General features: G+C 45.1%; 2 protein-coding genes across 3 annotated transcripts in view; one reads left to right on the top strand and one right to left on the bottom strand.

Moving 5' to 3' along the window:
- LOC144101385 (ribosomal L1 domain-containing protein 1-like) overlaps positions 1-22,193 on the top strand; it is a 486,157-nt gene extending 463,964 nt beyond the window's left edge. For both annotated transcript variants that reach the window (XM_077634520.1, XM_077634519.1), the window contains exons 2-9: positions 15,425-15,457; positions 15,598-15,761; positions 15,923-16,073; positions 17,229-17,377; positions 18,668-18,769; positions 19,546-19,712; positions 20,214-20,433; positions 21,976-22,193. In XM_077634520.1, coding sequence (XP_077490646.1) covers positions 15,431-15,457; positions 15,598-15,761; positions 15,923-16,073; positions 17,229-17,377; positions 18,668-18,769; positions 19,546-19,712; positions 20,214-20,433; positions 21,976-22,153 — 1,158 coding nt within the window. In that variant the 5' untranslated portion in view covers positions 15,425-15,430 and the 3' untranslated portion in view covers positions 22,154-22,193. The remainder of the gene's footprint in view (positions 1-15,424; positions 15,458-15,597; positions 15,762-15,922; positions 16,074-17,228; positions 17,378-18,667; positions 18,770-19,545; positions 19,713-20,213; positions 20,434-21,975) is intronic.
- Dus1 (Dihydrouridine synthase 1) lies at positions 404-15,183 on the bottom strand. Its single transcript, XM_077634512.1, has 11 exons — positions 14,780-15,183; positions 13,894-14,053; positions 12,460-12,572; positions 11,637-11,719; positions 10,976-11,079; positions 9,516-9,660; positions 8,593-8,695; positions 7,689-7,774; positions 3,929-4,139; positions 2,538-2,613; positions 404-616 (listed from the first exon to the last, which is right to left on the bottom strand). The coding sequence occupies exons 1-11, from the start codon at positions 15,011-15,013 to the stop codon at positions 471-473; spliced, it is 1,461 nt and encodes a 486-aa protein (XP_077490638.1). The 5' UTR covers positions 15,014-15,183; the 3' UTR covers positions 404-470.
- Positions 22,194-23,474: the final 1,281 nt, after the last annotated feature.

The following is a 23,474-nucleotide window of genomic DNA, read 5'->3' as shown; positions in this document are numbered from 1 at the left end:
GATAGCAACAGATGCAAGATGGCCAACCACGATACAGCGGCAATAGACAGATACTATCTCCTTCAAGGGGTACTTGTTCCTTTGTTGTATCTTGCATAATTATAAGTACGTGGTGCAAGCAGGGGGTATTATCTTTAAATCTTTTAGGTCACCCCACCATAATGATTATAGTAACACTGGAACAAGAATTTACGTAGCATCTTAAACAAATATAGGGTGACGGTCTAGGCCAAAAAGGTAGTAGTTGTGTACTTGTCCTATTTCACAAAAGAGAAATATCTGGAAAATCAAATGAATGCACGCCCACCAATGCCACATTCCGCTTTGTTCTGCAACCAGTGTGAACCATCATAGCAGAAGCCAAATAACAATTAATATGGAGAAAAGAAAGCAGTAGGCCATATGATGTTATTTACATATATTACTCCACATCTGTACATTTAAACTGGTTTTTCCTTCTGTGATGCCAGTCAGGTGGGAAGTTCCGAGAAGTCTGCTTCACTGAGGGAGCTCTCTGTTGCGCAGCTTGTGGCTTTTTTTGAGGCAGCAGTGTCCCTGGCTGTTCTCATTTTCAGTTCCTCTTCTTCCGTCCTGGGCTTGTAGAACAAGCTGTGCCCTGAAAGGTAGTCGCAGACAACATTACCTTGGATACTCGTTCAATTTAAGCACTCCTTCAGCCACAAATTTTCAATGCCGTAGATTTCACATTCTCCGTAAAGTTTACAATTACTTGCCACAGACACTGATACCCCTGTCACACGGGAACTTGTAAGGCCTTAGGAATTAAGGTCCTTTGCCCCAAAGGCGCGTGACGCGCAGCTACACGGCAAAGCATCGAGACCTTTGCGAAAAAGGTCCGTAGCCGCAAAGGCGGCCGTCAGCGGCCTTAAAGTTGCTTAAAGGAGCAATCCAGACGGCAGCGCCAGCTAGCGAGCTCAGAGAATAAAAAATTGACGCAATTTTTAGTTTTGAAAACGTAAAAAAATATCTAATTTATCTTAATGGTTAACTTTGCGTTACAGTACACTTAACCGTAGAGGAGGCTATGACTTAAGACATACACAATGCTAAGAAAGGACTTGAACGCTTTTCAGCAGCCGCATCGACACACACGTGCTTGCGCTTCTCGCTTTGCTGTTTTTTCTTCGTTTGCTCTTCATGGCAATTACACACTTCGTTCTAGCGTCTTGCGGTTTGTCGCTCATGGTTAAGGCAGCACGCTAACCAGGCACAACCTAATTTCTTTGAAATATGCACAAGGACATAAGCAACAAAGCACGCTTCTCACACACAACGAGGAGCCGAACGGAAAAGTGTGCCTACCGTGGTCGGACCGGGAACGATGAAAAAAAAAAGAAACTTTTGTTTCAAAATATCCGTTTCTCACCGTCAGAACGCTCGTTTATTATCGTGATAGCTACTTTTTCAAACATACATGAAAGCACTCTTATCCTCTTAGCTGAAGTGCTACCGTCTGCTTTAATTTCATAATGTTACTAGCGCCACTTCACACACAGCGGTGACTTTAGGCACTCACGGAGGCCGCGTTCTAGCTCCTTTGGATTTGCCTTGTAGCAGCGCCGCTGCTCCTTTTCGGTTTTCCTCATTTAGTGCAATAAGACAACTTTACGGCAAAGGCCGTGAAGAAGTCCCGTGTGACAGGGGTATAAGAGCATAGGAAATTTGTTCAAACATAGTATGTTCACTATTTTTTCCCAAAATACTGTTAAAAACCCAAGGAATCGATTTGTAATTCTCACCAAACATGGTCAGTTCATATGTGTATGGCTGACCTCCTCTCCCCATATTCGATATGGAAGAAACAGATTCGTACCAATACACTGGACTGAAGAGCTTCACTCAGACTAATAATAAAAATAATATAATATTAATTATTATACCACCGGTGACATTTCTACATATTGCAACATGTATGGCTGTTTGCAACGCTATCACGCACCCTTTGTAAGGCCATTTTGATGGTGACGGAGACTGTGCAATTACAACGAATGGCAAAAATGGAGAGAACAAATTGCCAAGCCTATCCAAGAACATCTAATTCACTCCCATCAGCACTCGCCAACTCAGTTTGAATACAAGACGGCGCTTTTCACAACGGCGCAGAACAGGTTGGCTGTGACTGCAATGCCCTCTCGCATCTAAATTAGGCCGAAAAAAGCAAACTCTCGGTTGAAAAGTGAACTCCACATTGTTAAAGTAGATATTGTAGACATAAAGTAGATATTGTTGGTGTCTACTTTGGACCGAAAAATTGAACTTCTGGACTCCAAAGAGTCCGAAATATCGGTCGTGAAATGTACAGTTTCTTACGAGGTGCGTGACAGGTCCTCAGTAAAGTTAGAATTACTGGAGTCCGAAAAATCGGTCGGCTACTGTGGCACACAGGAATAGGGAAATGAAGAGCTCATTACGACACACACATTTTAAGATGGCCAACAGTGGATATCCAAAGCATGAAAGAACACCAAAAGTAAGATAAATGTGTAGAGACAAAATGGTAGGCATGAGTAAAGTACCTTCACAATTCTCCAGGTTCTCTCTCAAACGGTTACGACAGCAAGGTTTGCAGAGTCCATAAACACACTTTGAACACTGAAAAAAAAAAAAAAAATGCCGAGCTGTAGATTAGTGGACAATCATTATTTCCTACTACTTTCATTTTATTTACGAATAAAACAATGACACACCCCAGTTTTTTTTTTTATTCCATTGAAATGCAGGCGAATATATATATATATATATATAAGAAAAAAAGCCGAAACACTCTCTCATCAGTCCTGTGAGCACCAGAATTTAGAAAAACTCTCCATAGTTTGAAAAGTGAAGGCATGAACAGGTTTATTTTCTTCTTTGCAATGATGCACAAGACATTAATATACACATGGATCACCACATTGTGCTCACCTACTACTGCTGCATAATTTATAATCAAATTTTTTCTCTCACCTGCATTGGTTCTGGTTACAACAGCCGAGCGATGGCTATGATGCCAACGTTCCACACAGGTCACGTGAAGCGTGAGAAAAATTGGGAGACAATCGCTGCTTTGTTGTTTTCATTCCCTACAACGCTAAAGCCAGCCTGCCTCAAAAGCCGGAACACAAGTGAAGAAGCAGCAATTACGTATAATGCAGTTTTCTCAGGCTTCACATCACTTACACAGACCTTCGACGGCATAGCCATTACTCAACTCTTGAAACCAAAACAGGTCAAGGAAAAAATTAGATTATAAACCATTTAGCAGTCACAGGTGAATACCACATGGTGGTCCACGTATATAGTAATGTCTTACACATCATTACGAAGATTTGAACCTGGTCATGGCGGCCGAGTTTTGATGGAGGCGAAACGCAAAAGGTGCCCGTGTGCTGTGCGATGTCAGTGCACATTAGAGATCCCCAGGTGGTCGAAATTATTCCGGAGCCCTCCACTACGGCACCTCTTTCTCTCTTTCTTTTTTCGCTCCCTTCTTCCTCCCCTCTCTCATGGCATGGTTGAGGTGTCCGCCATTGAGGTGTCTGTCGAGAAGTCGGACAATTACCGCGCCTTTCATTTCCTGATAACCGGTCATCACCATTACGAAGAAGAAAACACACAACAAAAAAATTAGGTGTCTATACTCTTTAACGTCCCAAATCTGCACGTGGGCTATGAAGGGTGCCGCACCGGAGAGCTGCAGATGAATTTCGACCAACTGGGGTTTAACATGGAGCAACATCGCACAGGCATTATTGGAATTCCCCTCCCTTGAAATGTGGCCGGCGCAGCTCGGATTTCATGTTTCAGAGCATCAACCTCAAGCAGTTCCCTTCTCGCTGTCACCCGAAGATGAAAACATCTACAATCCCACTCGTGCACGCTCACGCGGAAAGTGAAGAAACCAGCCTTGCAAACTGTGCGCACACACCTTGGGGTTGGGGCAGCTGGCGCCAGAGCAGGGCACGAGCTGCTCGCGGTTGGCGAATGCCTTGCGGGGGTTCTTGCGCAGCCGCTTGAGCTGTTTGCGGGACAGGCTAAGCAGGTCCAGGTCAGCGGGGCGCTTGATGGCGGCCGCCAGCTCCAGGAGCTTCCGGTACTCCGCTTCCAGGTCCCGCTTGGTCTCCTGAGCCACCTTAGGGCTGGAGGGAGGAGAGAAAAAATGAAGAAGCGAAAGGACAAGAAAAGAAAAACTATCTCGGACATTCCGCCCTCTTGTGGGGTGAAGACTGACAGTTATGGGTTCTGGCATACACCGACGAGGACAGCAATGGCATTCGCCCAGGAGAAACCCTACGAAAACAGCCATCACTGAGAGATGAGAAGTTTGGTTTATGGGGTTTAACGTCCCAAAGCGACTCAGGCTATGACGGATGCCGTAGTGAAGGCCTCCAGAAATTTTGCCAACCTGGGGTTCTTTAACGCGCACTGACATCACACAGTACACAGGCCTCTACCATTTCCCCTCCATCGAAATTCAGCCGCCGCGGCCGGGATCGAACCCGCATCTTGCAGGTCAGCAGCCAGGCACCATAAACACTGAACCAGCGCGGCGGCGAGACATGAGAAGTGTTTCGAATTTAAAAAGGAATAGGGGAGCCTGTAGCAAGCGGAATAGAAGAACTCACTGCAAGGCAGGGAAGTTTTGCTACAGGGAACTTGCTAAAATGCATACCATTGATTTTTCCCGATGTCAGGGTAAAATTATTGTCCTGCCTATCATAGTAACTGCGTTACAGAGCTTTGAAGCTGCTACTTCAGACACGGGACTATGCAAACTGCTCTTCTCATTTCTGAAGTGGCAATTTCATAGCCCTATCATTCAACTTCTATGAGAGGCAGAATGATAATGTTACCTTTACTGCATTCCTCGACATCAGGAAAAACCATTCGCAAGCACTTGCACAAGTGCCCCACAGCAAAATCTCTCAGCAAAAAAATTTGCCTAACATATAGCATAAAAAGGACGTGTTTTACATGAAACTAACTAAACGGCATATCTAGAATCCCCACACAAAAGTAAATGTTTCCTGAAGATTTCATAGTTGTGACTTCATTAATAACAATGGCTTTCTAAGACCCTTAATTAAGCAAGTTTCAGAATTAGCAAGTCAAACCTCGATATAACAAACATGGACATTGCAAAATTATTGGCTTTATCGAACTGTTCCTAAATATTTCTACGAAACACATGCCAGTCTTACTTTACATATCACATGCGGTGTGCCATAAAATGACTACGGTCAAGCCTTGCAATAGAGAGCAGGTTAAAATTCGTAAATATACAGTCGCGCCCCGTTACAACAAACGTCGCTTCAACGAAATTTTTGCTCGCCATAGAAAGTCATGGATTAAAGTTCTCATCACAACCAACCGTTGTTGGGGCGCATTTCCGCTTCAACGAAATTTGTGCTATGCGAAGCTGGGCTTAAAAATCTATCTTACAATAGAACAAGCATATTGCAGCCCATCTGTGTACTTCCGTAGGTCCACGCTGCTTTGTGTCACTAAACTTTCGCTGGAACCAATTGATTCACTCAGTCAAACGCACATGAAGACCGCCATTTTCTTGGTGGTGATGAAAATCAGGCTGGCTGCCTTGCGACAAGGCGCGGGAACAAGTTCCCGTTTTCTTCCAAGCCAGAGCCGCAACCAACCCGTCGCCAAAGGACGTGCTTGTGTGCTGCAATCGACATGAGCAAGGTGACTTTATCTAGGAAGCGGGAGTTCCTTTCTCTTGAAGAGAAGGCACGAATTATCAGTGCAGCATCCAGCGGCAGGAAAAAGGGAGATGTTGCTGCGGACTTCGGCATCTCACAGAGCACGCTTTCAACGAACCTGATGATGTTTTGGGACTATGTTGTCCAACCCGACAGTGTTTTTGGGCTGTTTTCACCTCAACAAAATTTCTGCTTCAAAAAAATTTTTCGCGCACCCCGTGAATTTTTTTGCAGCGGTTTTCGACTGTAGTTGGATATAGCCAAAATTTGTAGCATAAAATTTCATCAATAACGCAAGCAAGAACACCGTAATTTAATCAGTGCAGGGTCGGCAACTCGGGTGACCCTTACTAGAGACTAGGGAGAGACCTGTTCTGAAATTTTAGCGCAGTTTCAAAATTGCTTGCAGCAATCCCCATGGCCACAAAAATATGAGCGGCAGTTAAGTTGGCTTCCCCTCACAGCCCCACCAGCATGCAACGATGGAAGGCAAAGTGTCAGCTAGGGTAGTTCCTCCACATTACAGTTGTGTCATGTTGGAAAATGGTATGTCAGAGCGAAAGCTATCGCCATTTTCGCCACTTCCATGTCAGCCAATGTGAGTTGTATACAGCCGCATAGCAGGCTGGGAACTGAAAGTCCATGCTGCTGCCTGTGGAACACTGTCGATGGGTGCGTGTCGACCGCCTGGCTATTAACCCTCCACGCCACTCCACCTACCGTGGCACTGTTGGCGAGTGTGAGATAAAGGCATACAACATGCACGAATGCTTGCTGCACCACCACCAGTCCCTTGTGTAGTGTGGCGAAGCCTGCCACCAGCCAACCAAGCAGGCACTACATGGTACTGGGGAATTCGATTACAACCATTTTATGGCCAACCGTGTTCGTTATATATATATATATATAAAGTAAAAATTGTGCATTTGTAAAAATATTTAGTAGGAATTTAATACCGGCAATAATTTGCAATATATATTCGTGTTCATTATATCGAGGTTCGATTGTATATATAAGCCCATTATAGCCAGAACTCTCTGTATACCGAACTGCCAAGCGCTAAGCTATGCCTGCTAGGATGACAGGTGGCAGGCTTTGCCTCACTACACAAGTGACAAGTGTTGGCATGGCTAGCGTTCGCGCCATGGTTCACGCTTGTCTCACACTTGCCAACAGTGCACCAGGCAGTCGGCATGCACCTGTGCCTTTTACATCTGTTTCCAGCGTCCCATAACTAGAGGCACGGTCGGTTGTAGCGTTCCGGTAGCCATCCTGTGCACAAGTCGACTCTCATAGAGGCAGTGAAAATGGCAGATAGCGTTCCTTTTTCCACGCAACACCGCTTTTAGGCGGAGAAGCCAACCTAACTGGCGTTCGGCACTCTATTGTGGCCGCCGCAATCGCCGCGAGAGGCGTCGAAATGGCACTAAAGCTTCGGAAAACGTATCGGCCAGTTGCCAGCCTTCCACTCACTAAATTTCACCTCTCCGAGCTTTTGGCGAAATTTTATCTCGCAAATTTCGGCTATACAAAACTATTTTGCAATTTTAACCTGTTTGCTATAAGGAGGTTTAACTTAGCAGTAGGATTATTAGCAGTGACAGTATCCTCAGAATTAGCTTCACTCAGATTGAAAGATAGTCAAACCTCAAGTTGAGGCCTGGCTTGTTTGAACAAGCCAGCACCAGAAATAATCATGCAAAATGCCCCTTTGCCACTACATTCCAGACTCTGTCACAGTTTTTTTTTGGCACCCTGTGACTTTCGTGTAGTAGAGACCTGCACTACACTTTAATACCTTGCTACTGCTGTGGCGCCATTATCCATACAGAATCATTTCAATCTGCAGAACAGCTTTTCTACAGAACATCTTTTCACCACACTATCGCAAAAATATCCAGCGGGCTGTGATGTGAGCTCTTTTTGGCTGCAAATAAACCATGCGGACACGTCGTAAAGAATTCACATTACCCAGGCCTCACGTACGGCTGGCAGATCCAGGGTGGGAACGGGAGGTCTGCTTGAGGAGAGTTTGGGTCTGGGTCCCAAGTCTGGTCCTGCATGGTAGGCCATTAAAGGTATTAAGACATGAACAAACAACGGATGTAACTAAACACTCAATCAGTGCAGTATATGTGAACAAAACTCAATCCCAATGGTCCAAAAGCCAATTAAGCGCATGACATAGTTGCCAAACATACAATTTGTATTATGCTAACTCTGCTGTTGAAGGTCAATTACTCCTCCTGTCTTACAAATCGCCCCACATTGAACATGAAGAATTTAAGGTGGAGACAAAACACTGCTGGGCCAGCCTCTGTATTAATTCCTTCATCCGCTGCGGTAGCTCAGTGGTTATGGTGCTCGGCTGCTGACCTGAAAGATGCGGGTTCGATACCGGCCGTGGCGGTTGAATTTCGATGGTGGCGAAATTCTAGAGGTCCGTGTACTGTGCGATGTCATTGCACGTTAAAGAACCCCAGGTGGTCGAAATTTCCGGAGACCTTCACTACTGCGTCCCTCATAGCACGAGTCGCTTTGGGACGTTAAACCCCCGTAAACCATAAACCTTCATACTGCGAATGACTGGAATTGCCTTTCTACCATCGCCGATGAGAGAAATTGCAAGAAAGTTGCTGCCAATTTTGTGTGCCCTTCCTCTCTTTGATGCATCCCTGAGGTAAACAAAAAAACTATCCTTAGCAAACACATGCAAAAGGAAGGAACAAATTTGGAACACATTTCCAAGCTGCCTAATACAGCTGCTCACGCAGGATCCCTGAATTTGATGAACTACATGAGGGATGAGAATAAGAAGAATAATTTCTACACCGCACTGAAAACAAACAGCACAGAGCTATCAAGACTGACACACCTGATGTCTTTCCCGAAGGGCTGTGGCGACTTCTTCGAAAGTCTCGACCGTGCTTGCCTTGGCTAGCTTTTCTCTCAGATCTACATTCTCAGGCATGGTCATGCTGAACAGACAAGAGAACAATATGTAAGCCATGCTTGAATGTGCCACTGCAAGACCAGCTGTCATCATACAATATTAATACAGCCTTATATTGAATTTGTCAAGAAGGCCGTCAAAAACTTCACAATATACAAAATATGACAACACAGTGACAGCATCTCTTTCCATAACAAGAATATTTACACTGTAGTCCGCATATGAGACTGTCATTTGGAATGGCCATCTGCACTATCATAAAAGCGGACACACGGCAGGAAAATAGAGGCTATACTGAGGTCCTAAACAAGAAACCATGAGTCGAAACAAAGCATGCTACGGCCACGTGAATTTCTGCAAATCAGTAACTGAAACTGTGCTTACTTTGGAAGGAACACATCTGCCCAGTGCATTGTAATGCCGCTGGCCACATGCCACTTCACATACCACTTTACCACTGTTGCACTTTTATGTGAGCCTCTCAATGTGCGTCTATGCTGTTCTATACACCAGCAAGTCACACGGTGCAAAGCGTTCCCGGTTCATGCAGCACCTGCTCTGCTGCTATGATGCCACAAAGCACATTTTGCTCATTTGTTTGACAGTGAAGGAGATTTATATGCACCACTTCCCGTGCAAGCACTGCATGGACATTAGTGTTGGACCGCTCACTGTTTTGTGTGTAGCAAGCCTAATGCAGCATGCCCAGGTGCAAAGAACACTGAAAGCAAAGCTGCATTAAGATTTAAGTTCCTCTCACCAGACTAGTTTCAGATCTTACCGAGTTCATAGCCAAGTTAAGGCTCGTGTCTATGACAAGATTATCAGACCAATCACATGCTAACCAGTGGTGCAGCAGCTTGAAACAGTGTCCCCGGATGTACGAGATGGGGCACGGGTATTGCCGGACCAGCTCCAAATACTCCAGCGCTGCTTCCCACACGGGCCGCTGGCGTCCAGTGAACAAGTAGGGGTTGTGCAGGTTGCCCTCTGTGAAAACAACCAATAAGAACGCAGCAATAAAAATTCAAGAAATAAAATACAGATGAGGTGCTAGAAGAAAGGTAGCAAACAACTACTGGTCAACTAATCCTGCAAGTGAGGACCCTGTAATACCACAAATACCTGAAAACCTAATCACACTCTGAGAAATGTATATCACAAATTTAAAACCACCATGATGAAGTACAAAAGGCAGCAAATAACCCAATGTAACAAAAAAATTGGCTGGACTGAGCCTCCCACAAAAATCAAGAGTGCAATAAATTTGCTGCCAGCTCAGCAGCCAACAACAAAAGCTTCTGCAGTTTGGTAGTGGCATGTTAACGTCCCGAAGTGATGCTAGGGCTGTGAGTGACGCTGTAGTGGACAGCTCAGGATTAATTTAGAACACCTGGAATTCTTTAACATGCACTAACATCGCAAAGCACACAGGTGTTCGTTATTTTACATTTCGCCTCCATTGAAATGCAGCCGCCACAGCTGCTATTTCACCCCATGACCTTGAGATCAGCTGCTGAACGCCAAAGCCATTCAGCCACACCACACCCTGTTACTTCAGCAGTTTTAACTGTGCACAGAACAGCTCCAACTCTACTAACGTAAGGAGTAACACAACAGAACCTCAATAATATGACCACAATTGCAACGAATTTATGGATAATGCAAATTTGTAAAATCCCCTGGTCAGAGGGCATCGTGTACAATGTGCAGAACTTCAGATGCTCCAAACACTCTCCTGCACCACTACGGATGATACGAATGCACAAGTTGTGGGCACATACTCAAGTACCAAGTGCTGCCTGCACATCACCAAAGCCAAAATCCCCTGTTGTACAGTACACACCATGAGCAATCAGCCATGGCACGCAGCCCGCACATTGCTGATGCCACAATCAGCCGCACGGTACACGACTGGCGAACAGCGGCTGTGCAGCCACAAATAAATTCCGTGGGCCGTAAACAGATCTGCATGAATGCAGTACCCGTGCTTCTGCACATGGATTTTGTTCATTTCGGATGGTACAAGATTTCTCCACAAACCTGTGAAATTCGTATCATCAAGATTTTACTGTTTAGAGAAGCAAAATGATACTGATAAATGCCAAGATGTTTTGCACAACAGAAGTATACAGCTACGGAGAAAGTATGAGACCATGTAGCTGAAACAACACTAAGCCTTCAGTAACTAGGTTTCACAAAAAAAAAAATAACTAAGGCAATAGTTCACTCCAAGGTGGACTAACTCTAGTGTTCATGCGTTAACACAGCACCACACCAACAGAAAGTGTTTCAAGTAACCCACCAGCTGACATGACTGCATCGACGCCAGTCTCTTCAAGGCATCGCACAGCGTCATGGAGGTACTGAATGTTTCCATTTGCAATCACTGGGATCTTGACATTTTCCCTGCAAATGTAAGCAACCCAGATGCACATGCCATGAAGGTGGGGATCATGTTCCAAGGATATTGCAAGCAGATGCCTGGTCAAGAGAAATATGATATGATAGATGATATGATATATGATGCAAACTGTGACGCCCAGCCCATTCATTCAAATTATTCACAATTAAAAGCTGCAGTCCTGCCCGGATACACACACATTCAAGTGCAAAACTGCTCATTATTTCATATGCAGACTATCTGAGGCAGGAAGGGAAAAAGAATGAATAATGCAATGTGAATACTAACTCTTGAGAGAAAAGAACACTGCACTTGACGAACAATAAATTTTGTCAAGTTAAAAACGTTTTGTGACAGAGTGTGCACTAATTATTAGGCCCCTGGAGCCATGCTGATGCCCAGTAAAAGTTTAGGTCACCTAGGAGAGAACAGTCAATGCCAGAGGAGTTTTTGTGAAAATTTTCTGCCAGAAAGACTTGTGCCAAATCAAATCGTCAAACCAGTTAAACAATCCTTTTAACTCTGTCACTTGACTAGAGAAAACGAGACTTCCAGGACTCACTTGACAGCCTTGATGTGTTCCCAGTTAGCCAGGCCAGTGGACGGGCCTTTCTGGTCTCTTGTACGACCGTGAACGGTCAGGACCTGACGAATGCAGTCACAAATATATTAGAAAAGTTGAAGAGCTTCTAGGTGAAGTCATGCAGCTAATTAATTAAGAGACTGCTTTGTTCTTCCATACAGCGCACAGAAAAAATTAGATATGTGCATTCGTACCTCTCCCAGCTAGAAAGGAGAAAGCAGTTGGCTTCAAGCCAGCCCCCAGACACCTCTTTTATTTACACATCAAACAGAGTTAGCCGTTGTGACAACAGCTGTATAGTGAAGTTCAACTAACAATGATCAAGAGAAAGGATCCTACTGTTACACCAGTACACCACTGTACTACTGTACAGTGGACACTGCTGACTAGTGGTCCCAGCAAGGCATATCTTAAGTACAACTAATATCTACTTTCATAACTGTCATCATTACACAAGAACTACTTAGTCTATGAGGAAAACTATAAATTTTAACAAGAGGAATGCAAAACAAGCAAAGTGTGCGTATATCTATTTTTTGAAAGTTAGATACCATCTAAACAGATTGCCTTATAGACAAAAGTCAAAGCACTAGAACACGACAGCAGATGCTGTTCACGCAAAGCGCTCGGCAACAATTTCAACTGACAGGAAACAGCACAAAATTTAATAGACAAAGTAGCATTCTAGCAACGACACTGACAAGCTGCCAACAACAAGCGTTCAGTTATCAAATGCAAATGCTCGCAAATGCGCCATTTACAAGAAACAAGCACAGTGACAAAGACAGTGAATGGTACAGACCTGGCACCCAGCAGCTTCAAGCATTTTGGCGTATTGAACAGTCTTCTCTACTTCTGGGAACACCCGCACCTTGCAAGTGATTGGAATCTCAAGCTCCGTGTGAAGTTTGTTCACTGCAAGGTGGAATGAATAACAGGAGAAACATTTCGTAATTAACTCACTGTTCGCACATGCCTTAAGGCAGACATTGGCCAATGTATACCTAGTAAGCAAGGCAGCAATGTGGGCTAGTTGGTAGTACATTTGGTTTGAATAACGTGCTACGCACTAACAAAACGACAACTAGAACGGAGGACACAGGACAAGCGGATCGGAGGACACAGGACAAGCGCGCTTGTCCTGTGTCCTCCGATCCAGTTGTCGTTTTATTAGTGTGTAGTGCGCTTGTCCTGTGTCCTCCGATCCGCTTGTCCTGTGTCCTCCATTCCAGTTGTCGTTCCAGTTGGCGCTTGTCCTGTGTCCTCCGATCCAGTTGTCGTTTTATTAGTGTGTAGTGCGCTTGTCCTGTGTCCTCCGTTCCAGTTGTCGTTTTGTTAGTGTGTAGCGCGTTATTCAAACCAAGTATACCTAGTCTCCAAAAACAAGTGCCCGCATAATATAATTTTACGTGTGACAAATCCAACAGTGAGCTTTTTTTGAAGCCCTAAATGTTTCAGCTTGCACACAAGCTGCGGGATCACATAGCCATACTCGGTCATTTGCAAAAACTGCCGACAGATCAAGAGTAACCCCAAGTTCTTCACCGTGCGAAAACCCACGCATCTATCACAATCTCTCGTATTCAACAAGTTTACTTTTCTTGCAAAGCTGGCAAGCACACAGTCTGCTGTTCTCTGACTCTGCAGGGGGGGCAGAAACGATGATAATCTAAAGGAATAATTAACAGTGATGTACCAAAGGAAGCAGTAATCTAGAGGCAGTAGTCTGGATGGAGTCACTAGCTGCATAAGCAGTGAATGACCGTGGCTTCAATTTGCACATCCCCTGTTAAGCAACACCCAGAGCAATGAATGTCAAGAGTAACTGCAAAAAGCAGTTAAAACTCGTGCAGTGGACCCGAGAACAAGAGGTACCTAGCACTGGTGCTGACACTCAACTGAATCTTCCTTACTAAAACACTTCCCTTAAGTTGTCAAAGCTAGCACATCACAAAGAAATTTCACAAGTGTGTCAGCCAACCCACAGACACCTTGTCGGTTAAGGAACTCACTCGCTGGACATGCATAAGCTTGCATTGCCACGCATAAGTTCCCTTCGACTTCATATTTCTTGCCTCCTACCTTGCTTTGCTTCTTGCTTTACCTTCTTCTCGAAGCAGAAGATGCAACTGGAAGTCAGTGACCATACTGCACGCTTCTTGTTCTCTGACCTGTCAACTTCTGCACTGTTTACCACGACGTGCTCAACTTAGAACACCTCTGAGCAAGACCTCACCCATTTTGGAGAGTAGGTCCCACTCGTCTTGAAGAAAAGCTCCGTAATGCCCGGCTCGGGCAATGGCCTGCGGGCAGCCCAAGTTGAGATCAACAGCACAGCAGTGTCCAACCACCATGCGAGAAGCCTCGAACAGCACGTCGGGGTCGTTGGCACAGAACTGCAAATCACAAAAACAAAGGATGATGATTAATTTTTATTTATTATTTATTTATTTACAGAATACAATTGGGCATCTGTGGTCATAAAGCGCCATGGAACAAGGTTTTTTTTTTTTTTTCTATTCAAGGTGGGGTCAAAGATCCATTTCCCAAGCAACTCACCCCGAAGAAGACGAGCGTCATGCAGGGGAAGGGGTCGGCACTAGGGATCGAACCCCGCACCTTCCGCATGCGAGGCGGATGCTCAAACCACTAGGACACCACTGCGGTACAAAAAGTAAGGGTTTAGCTAGTGGCCAGAACGGTTTTCAGCCTAATTTCGCAGAGCCGATTGTCGCTGCTGATTTAGCACATATTCGCAAGCCACCAGCTGCTATTATTTCCTCGAAAAGAAGTCTTTTGGCAGCGACGTATGCCGAGTGCCGTGCGCCCCAGTTACCTGAAGTTGATTGCACACATTCAATTGTGTGAGAAAACGAAAATTAAGTTAAATCGCGCGGAGCTCCATCCAATATGTGACCGGTGGCATCAAGGACAGCATTCATTACAAGAAGAGCACACACAGGAATGCTTCCATAGCCCATCATTTGGCTTTACAGCTTGTCGTGGCGATATACGCCAGTCGCTGATACTGGCAACAGGTGCCAATCCAAAAGAAAAAGCCAGGTCTAAGCAGCCACCATTGCAACCGTGTCACAGCCACCGCGACAGGCGAGGTATACAACCTGAACGATGAGCGGTGTGTCCTCGTCACAGCTGACCAAACTCTCCTGGCGGTACTTGGGGTCCTTGAGAAACACGGCAGCGTGAAGCATGGGCGTGTAGCAGAGTTGGGCACCGTGTCTACGACTCAGCAATCGCCACGCCAACTCGCTTTGGTCAACCATCGGCGCGACGACGAACTTGGGGCTGTTGAGGACTTTCGTCCAAAACTCGTATCCCGAAAGTTTCTCGGGCATCGTTGCGTGCGTTGCGACGAACAAACTTTAGAGGAGGACTTCAATATAAGCAAGCCGCACGTGTGCAGAAAGCGCGCGGGCAAAGAACGTAGCGCATCACGATGAGCTGCAGCAGAAAAGAGTTCGGACCAAAGAAACGCGAAGTAGACTTAGCAGCTACGTCTTGGATTGACTCGGTCTTGACTGAATTCCGCCGTAGTGCACTTCGTTTTTCATTCCTTTGCCACCACTTCTAGTAGTATGCCGGCATTTTAAAAATTGCACAATACTTGAGTGACTTTATTTAAAACTTAAAAAATATAAAAAGCTGCACAGTATTGCGATGGCTTCAACTACGTTAGTTTCGCTTTGGGGGAAATCGCATCCAAAGCCGTCCAAAGTCAATTCTCTCCACTCAAGACATCTGCCTTGCTCAAGATGGCAGCCCACGTGGATGTCAAACAGGTGCGTGGTTTTACGAATAACAACCAATCGTTTTGTAACACCTCGTACGCTGTACTGCACGCGACAGTGATTACGTTAAACGATCCTTGACCAAAGTGGCGGAGGTTTGACGCTGCCTAATTTTCAGTTTTTTTTTTTAGGTTGTCGAGGCCATAAAAGCGCTGAGAACCATAGAGCGCAAGCACCTCACCAAGAAGTCTGTAAAGAGTCTTTTAGAAGAGGATTCCCAGTTGGAGCACGACGTTTACCTGCAGTTTACCCTTAAGAAGATTCCCTACAACAAAAACGCCCAGTGGATCAGGATGCAAGTATCTGCAAGCATGCTAAGAGCTTTCAGAACGCCGCGGTTGTCCGGCTCCTAAACTCTGCGCTATGTCGGCGCGGGCCGTGGAATTGTGTCTGATCATGTGGTATTTTCCTTACACTTCACGCTTACAAATGGCGCTCTCTAAATAAACGTTTCAGAAATCTGCCGCACAGCCTGACAACAGAAAAAACAGAGGTCTGCCTTTTCACGGGGGATCTGGACAAGAAGGACAAACGTGCTGACAGCGAGTTGACGGTCGATCACTACAAGGAATTGCTGGCCATCGCCGGCGTTACGAGAAACATAGACGTAAGTGTCGTTAGCTCGTGGTGCAAACAGCAGCACTGTACGCAATGTTACAGAGCTGCTTATTTCACTGTGTGGCGTCAAACACAGCACGCTACGTTACAAAACTAGTTGCATCATTTTATGGCAGAAGGTACTTTGGTTCCTTTTGGTTGGATACTTTTTGACCTATGGACACTTTGTTGGTTGCCGCTGTCATGTTATGTAAACAGCGCATCTACAAAAACTAAGATTCTGGACATCAGTGCTTTGAAGCGAGTTTATAACTTTGGCAATGCGCAGTTATGTTAAACAGAGCACACAGTCTAAGCAGTGCCCTGTTTAATGAGTTTAAGCTGCACAGTACCATCCCTGAGTATTAAGTGCTTATCTTAATGGCTCACTGTTGTTAAATGTTCCTCAAAAACTTGAACCATGAAACTACCTTTAGTGTTGCTTATTGGTGGTTCTGTCACAGTACCATCATTATGAAGGGCTCCAAGCAGCAGTGATCAGCTGGTGATATAATCTCGGAACTCGCTGTGAAGTCCTGCACCAGGCAGTCATAGTCATATGTTTTGTACTGTAGTAAATTGTTGCACTTTCCTGATAATCATCAAATCTCATTTAAATTGCTTGCACACAACTTACTGCATGGTGTGATAGGTAGGTGGCACTTACGATTAAACTTCCACAAATGCAAGCCTAAGGTCCTTGTGTGCAGTCTTGAAGCGGCACCGGGGACGACTTCATCCAACTTGTTTTTAGTAAAAATAGATTCCAGGGCTCTTCCTGGCTATGTTGATGTTTGCTGAGAAGCAAAAAGGCACATTTATTTTGGATAAAATTGGATTGAAAACTTTTCCCCACCACTCAATTCAATCTCGTGATGTCAACACCGAAAGGGACTTCCGTGATCTCCTCCTGAGGCCAGATAGCACTGTAGCCTGGCGTCGGGGATCTGCACAAACAAAACAAAACTGTCTCATCATCGCCACACTTTGCTTGTGAAAACGGCAAATGGTGGCGCCACCTGTGTTTCGTTTCTTGGTCTTTTCTAACTTATAAAAGCTCCATTTTTAGTTCATTTCTTTGTGATTAGTGTGCGATAATTAGAGGCCAACTTGAGTCATTTTCCCTTTAATGATAGACTGACTTCTGTACTGGTTTGTATTTCAGATCATACCACTGCGCCAACTTCGCACAGAGTACACACCGTATGAGAGCAAGCGCAACCTATGCGCAGGCTACGATGTCTTCTTGGGCGACAGCAAGATTCTGCCCATGTTGCATCGCCTTCTCGGAAAGGAGTTTTTTGCCAAAAACAAGTGAGGGCTGTCTGTTCTTGGGCTTGTATATTTCTCGTGCACATTGCTGATCGAAACAGGTGTTCTTTTGGGATTGTATTTGGGAAAAACGGAATGAAAACATTTGAATTCATCGGTTCGGTGCATGTGCTGGCTGTAAGCTATCTAAGCATGAAAGGTGCTGAAACCCTCAATATTTTTGCCATCTCTGTGTTCTGCTAAGCTCTCAGATTGAAAATTTTAATAACCTTGGTGTTGAAAAACTGTTTCCAATACTTGCGATAGTTGGTGCTGTGGTTCACACCGTGACATGACCACCCATAGCAGTTCCAACTTGGAAGCAGCCGATTTTTCTTTTTTAATTTAGCAGAAATTGGATCCGAAAATCAGCATTGCATATTACTTAGGGCACCCCTGCACAGTCTGTTCTGTGCAGTGTACCATGTGCATGTGATTTATTTTTTGTGACAGGACACACTGCACACGCAGTTTGTACATATTTGTCTTCTGTACCCGCGCCACCGCTGCCAGCCGCCTCGTGGTGCATATGTGCGTCGCGTGCCGATCCTGCCGAAGACGCGTGTTCGATCCCGGCCGCAGCGGTGGAATTTCTGTGAGGGCGAAATTCTAGACGCCCATGTACTGTGTGATGTCAGTGCACGTTAAAGAAACCCAGGTGGTCGAAGTTTCCGGAGCCCTTCACTACGGCGTCCCTCATAGCCCCAATAAACCAATAATAGTGCCATTAACTATGTCCCTAACCTTGTCCATTCTTCCTTTTTTGTTTCCTCTTTTACTTAACCTTCCTGTCCGTTCTCTGTCCTTTTATTTCTGCTGGCCGCAGCTCAGGTGCTTCAGTATCCGATAACAGTTGCTGCGGCCGGCAAGTAATTTTTCCTTCATTTTTGTTTTGTTTAATAAATGATCACATACTACTGCTAGTTTACTTATAAAGATTCAAAATGTTGCTCCTAAAGATAGAGACAGAGAGCTCTGTAATAATAATTAGAAAAGCACATTTAATTAGCCAACACGCAACTCTGAATGCGGTATTGGGGTTTGGTGGGGAACAAAGTAGAGGTGCAGAAAATGTTAAAACAAAAAGAAAGCAAGAAAAAAATTATCAGTTTTGGTCCTGGAATTTGGGTACAGGCATGTCATGTGGCGATAAAAAAAGCTGTTGAAATTTTCTGACAGGCTTCGGAAGCATAACTCACATTCTGTGTGTAAGCCTACAGTTGCACACTTGACCGACGCAACAGTATTGGTAAGCCCACCTTTAACTGCAAAATACGCAACACTTGTGTTCAGGTTGCCGAGGCGCATTGACCTGTCATCCAAGCACCTCAGGCGTGACATCGAAGACGTCTTGTCCTCCACAGAGCTTCCCCTTCGTGGAGAAGGAACTGCAAGGTGGGCATACAGAGTCTGTCATCGTTTCCTAAATCCCCAGGACTCCAAGCGAATTGCTCTCAGTGACATGGCCAATACTTGCAACATGTTGCTGTAGGTTATGCTTAGTTGCTGGAAGGGCTTTGTTCTTCATTTCCTAGGTAACGCTTGCTTAACAGGACATTCAAAGCCACTGTAGCCGGCTGTGGCTCAACAGCGCAGTAGAAAACACCGTCAAAGAAAGCCGTCCAACCAATGCCTTCGACCTATTATCTTGACGTCATGGTCAATCGCCTTGCACCTTCACGTTTTCTGTGATACCGCATGAGCAGGTGCAATGCCATAACTCATGAGTCATGGCAATAGGTTGATGCCATTGGTCGGAGGGCATCCTCTGAGGGGCATTTGTTGCTGCATTGTTAAGTTGTGCTTGGCTACAAGTAAACTGTATCAGTTTGACCTTGATGTCACAACAAAACTGTCAAGCTGGTAATAAATGCTTTCATGATGTGTGAGCATGACTGGTAATGTTTTGATAGGTGTCAAGGTCAAAATGGTAATTCATCTACTGACTTTCCATGTTCCATTCAGCAGGTGCGGCACAGAAGCCAAGGCATGTGTTGTGTTGCTTGGTAGTTGCTGATGCTGGCATCAGCTGCGTCGACACCATCGTTGCCGCACTAGTGAAGCTGTTTCTGTACGATAATTGTGTTGCATCTGCTACTCGTGAAAAGTATTCCTTTCCTGTGACCATGCACAAGTGAGTTGAGCTACGACCCTTTGACCTGTGCCCGCAGTTCGGTGAAGGTAGCCAACCTGGCAATGAGGGATGCCGATGCAGCCGAGAATGTGATGGCCGCTTGCGAGGTGCTCAGCTGGCGTCTGCCGGGTGGCTGGCCAAACGTGCTCTCGCTGCACATCAAAACACAGAAGTCGCCCAGCCTGCCCCTCTACATGTCATTTGGTAGGTCTGCTTACAGATGTTGCACTGCTTACATATGTTTGAAGTTGTTAATGTAATCCTCTTCTATTGAGTCCTGAGCCCATCTTGTACATGCTATGCAGCTTTAACGTCTGCGCAAAAATTGGGCCATCTACGTCAGGTTTAAGAGTGCAGCCATTGTGACACAGGCCTCCGCAGTGGCTATGAACAGTTATGATGTGACTTATGGTGCATAAGTTATGTAGGCTATCATGCGCTGAAGATAGGCTGAAAAGGATGCCCGTTTTCGTTATAAAGTACCGAATGCTTTTAAGCTTTGGCACACATCTTGCTTGCATTGCTTTGCTGCCTTTTGGGTAATTATTTATTTATATGGCTGTTTGATTTTCTTGCTTGTCTCGTGCCTCTAATTCAAATGAACCAACAATAAACGCCGTTGAAAGTTGGCACTCATCTTTTGTATGCCACTCCATCCTGTGTGTAGTTCTGTGCTGCGAGCTATAAACATCAATTTCAACACAGGTTCCCGCAATTCCGTCCGCCTGCCCAAGCCTCGCAAGGCAGAGGGGGACGTCTTGGGTGACCTGAGCACCATACCGGGCGCCCGTGTGTCGGTGAAGCAGACAGGCCACGTCACATTGCAAAAGGGCGGCAAAGACTTCACGGATGAGAAGCTCGGCGACAAAAGGCTGAGGCGTCTTCTGGAGATCCAAGAGGAGGCTGCCAAGGAGACCACACGCAAGTGAGTGCCACGTGAAGATCAGCGTCTCAAACAAGCCGCAGACTGTGGATACAGGAAGGATGGTGCCCACAGCACTGGCATCAAACCAAACTATTGTGCAATGTACAAGGGCATATATACAAGGCGTTCCATTTTATTTGGTACGAGATTTGTTTTTTTCCCTGATAGCCAAAGTGCTGTGGACTGTCATTAATTCTGATGTACTTAATTTTAACTTTAGTTTATTGAAACCAAACTTGTAGTATAACCTCATTAACTCGAAGCCCGTTGCACCACATAAGATATTTGAATTGGTGGCTTTTTTTAAAAGGCAAGCACGAAACATTCAACCACATGCAGGACTTCAGAGCTGCTGCCATATTTCGCTCAACAAAGATTTGATTGATGTTTAACGATTAACTCTTCCTACAGTAGAAGCTCGTTTAGACTCGTCAGGGTCACAGTGTCATTGGCAGTCACGAGAATTTCAATCACATCAGTTTAGACACCCTCAGAGCACCTCTTGCATCTTTCTTCATGTAACTCAATTACTGGCAAAGCTCTTTGCCATTCGTCGGCACTCCGACGGTCTCACTGGGTGCGAGGGCGGCAGCCAAAGTTGTATGTGACAGGTAAGGGGCGTGGCGACGCTTAATGGAGCTTGCACAGATGGGCTTACAATAGGAGCTGCTGCCGGCCGGAAAGGAGCAATGAGAAGAGAGGACACGCAGTCCATCCAGGCAATCCAGGGCTGGCACGGTGAATTTTGTATCAATGAGTTCGGCATGACGCACAGCATACACGAAACAGCAACTATATTCAATGTCGGTACCAACATAGCCTGAGTGCACCGGTTGCCTCCAATTGTTCGCTGTTAGGCATAGGTGAATGGCAGGGCATGATCCTGTTGCATGGTGCTGCTTAGGCTGTCATGATGTCACTGCGCTGAGTGCTAATTTGAAGTGTTGCCGTTGTTTTCGCAACAGCGAGAGAGCCTTATTCGGTGTTGCGCTGCTTAATGTGGGCTCTCACACCATTTACACATGTGACGTGATGCTACGTTATCAGTCGAACTCGGCGTGTTCCTACGTAGCACCCTCCAGACTTTCGTATTAACCGAGCCGATGCAAGGTGCTGGCTCAAATTATCCGGTAAAGTGTACATTTGAAATTACGGGAACGCAGAAATTTAATCAATTATCTGGGATTTGGAATTAACCAATATCAAATTATCAAAGTGTTACTGTAATTCGAACAGACTCACAGTCCCCATCATGTCCGGATTATTGCGAGTCGACTGTACTGGATAGTTGGACTAGTTGGTATGGCATTTTGAACAAAAATCAGTAATATGGAGCGCTCATTGGGTTGCCGATTTCAAAACAACCTGCCAAGCTTAGTGTAAATAGGAAGTGCACTGTTCGAAGGTTACCATTTTGTGCAACAAATGTTTTCAGAATGAGATTTCTTAATTTTACTTTAAAACTAAGGTTTTGGTGTGGTCCAGTTTTGATGCCCGCTGACAAATGCCAACCGTTTGACGTCGACATTTCCTCCTGTGCAGGTTTGAGGCCAAAGCAAAGTGCCGTAAACTGCTCATCCGGAGTGCTCTGAGCAACAAGAAATCTCGCCAGAATCGACGGAAAACGGTCAAGCTTCCAGCGGCTAAGAAGGACAAGGGCACAAAGAGCAAGAAGCTTGCTGTGAAACCGAAAAAGAAGAAGACTGTCAAGCAGAAGTGATGGACCACGTGTGGGAAATAAATTAGTATCGTGAACTCTAGAGCGTTTTGATTTTCAGTCAGCTGTGTTCATATTACTGTACTTTCCGAGCGAGTTTCTCCGACGACAAGAAGGTGGAGCAGTGTTGTTTTTTTTATGCAGTATTGGATCAGTGCTTGAGGTGGCATTAATGTGCCTTTGATAAGCTCCTACCGAGGATTGACACAGTAGATGTGGTGGCAAGCTTGGTATTGAAGGGCAATGGGAGAGACGTAGCTCAGGTCTTCATAATTTGCTCATATGCAAGGAGGTCATCCAGATATGGCCCGATGGCTACAACACTGACTACATGACAGAATTTGAGCAGCAAACTTTCCCAGCTCAAGCAACACATATCAAAACTTTCGACATGCAGTTACTCGTCTGCCACCTAGGGCCAGAGCAGCCGTGGTAACTAGTGCATTGCGAGACTATAAAAGAATATAAAAGTTGAAATGATTCATTCAGTAAAATTTTACAGCACCAAAAGCATTATTGCTGGGGGCATTACATCTTGCAAGACAAACATATTTCTGCACTGTACCTAAAATTATTCTTAGTGTAACTCTCCAAAAATTCAGTGTAATCCAAGAAAATTTGAAAATAGTGTTTGCTGTCAAAAAGTGCTGCCAGTCTGTCTCATCACTTTAAGGGCTGCAGAAGAAATTTTCTTGTTATGCATACTCAGATGTAATTGCAGATTAGTAGGATCAGCCTTAAGCCCATTTCACATGCAAGCGAAAACACTCGCAGTTTTTGCTGCCACGGCACGAAAAACTTCTAAGCAACCACAGCGATGAGGTTCCAAACTAGTTCGAAATTTTTCAATGCCGCTCAGTCAGTTGTCGAAGATGCCGTACAAGTCATTTACTTACGAGAAGCCTCTTCATTACATTGTTTACTACTGGTGACAATGGTATGTACTATCACCAGCAAAAGTTTACGGGACGTGGGTGTGTGGAAAAAAATTTATTCCCACACAGTCATGCAAGCCAATTGCTTAAAATGTATGAAGATACTAGGCACCTACATGCTCCTTCCTCTGGTAACAATATCAGGTGACTGAGTAGCGAGGTGGAGCTACAATGTTTTTCCAAGAAATCGCGTCCCGAAAACTTTTGCTGGCGACTGTACGTACGTATAAGCAAGCAGATAGCCAATGTCTTGGATTTCAATCCCACTTCTACCCCAACTAGACCATATCTGCAAGCACCTTGTGCAGAATGAACGAAATGAACCAATTGCAGGCCAACTGACCTGATCTTCAAACTTTCACGTGAACACAAAACCGAGGTTTGAACTT

The sequence above is a fragment of the Amblyomma americanum genome, chromosome 8, assembly GCF_052857255.1.
Source record: "Amblyomma americanum isolate KBUSLIRL-KWMA chromosome 8, ASM5285725v1, whole genome shotgun sequence".
Lineage (NCBI taxonomy): Eukaryota > Metazoa > Arthropoda > Arachnida > Ixodida > Ixodidae > Amblyomma > Amblyomma americanum.
This window is presented reverse-complemented; position numbering and strand designations above follow the sequence as displayed.

Bases quoted from the DNA above. Each gene is read 5' to 3' on its own strand.
- Dus1 (XM_077634512.1), bottom strand. From the start codon at position 15,013: ATGCCCGAGAAACTTTCGGGATACGAGTTTTGGACGAAAGTCCTCAAC. The intron at 9,661-10,975 runs GTGGGTTACTTG...TTGTTTTCACAG, and splicing joins CGATGCAGTCATGTCAGCTG to AGGGCAACCTGCACAACCCC. The intron at 4,140-7,688 runs GTAATGTGAATT...TCCTCCCTCCAG, and splicing joins CAGCCGTACGTGAGGCCTGG to CCCTAAGGTGGCTCAGGAGA.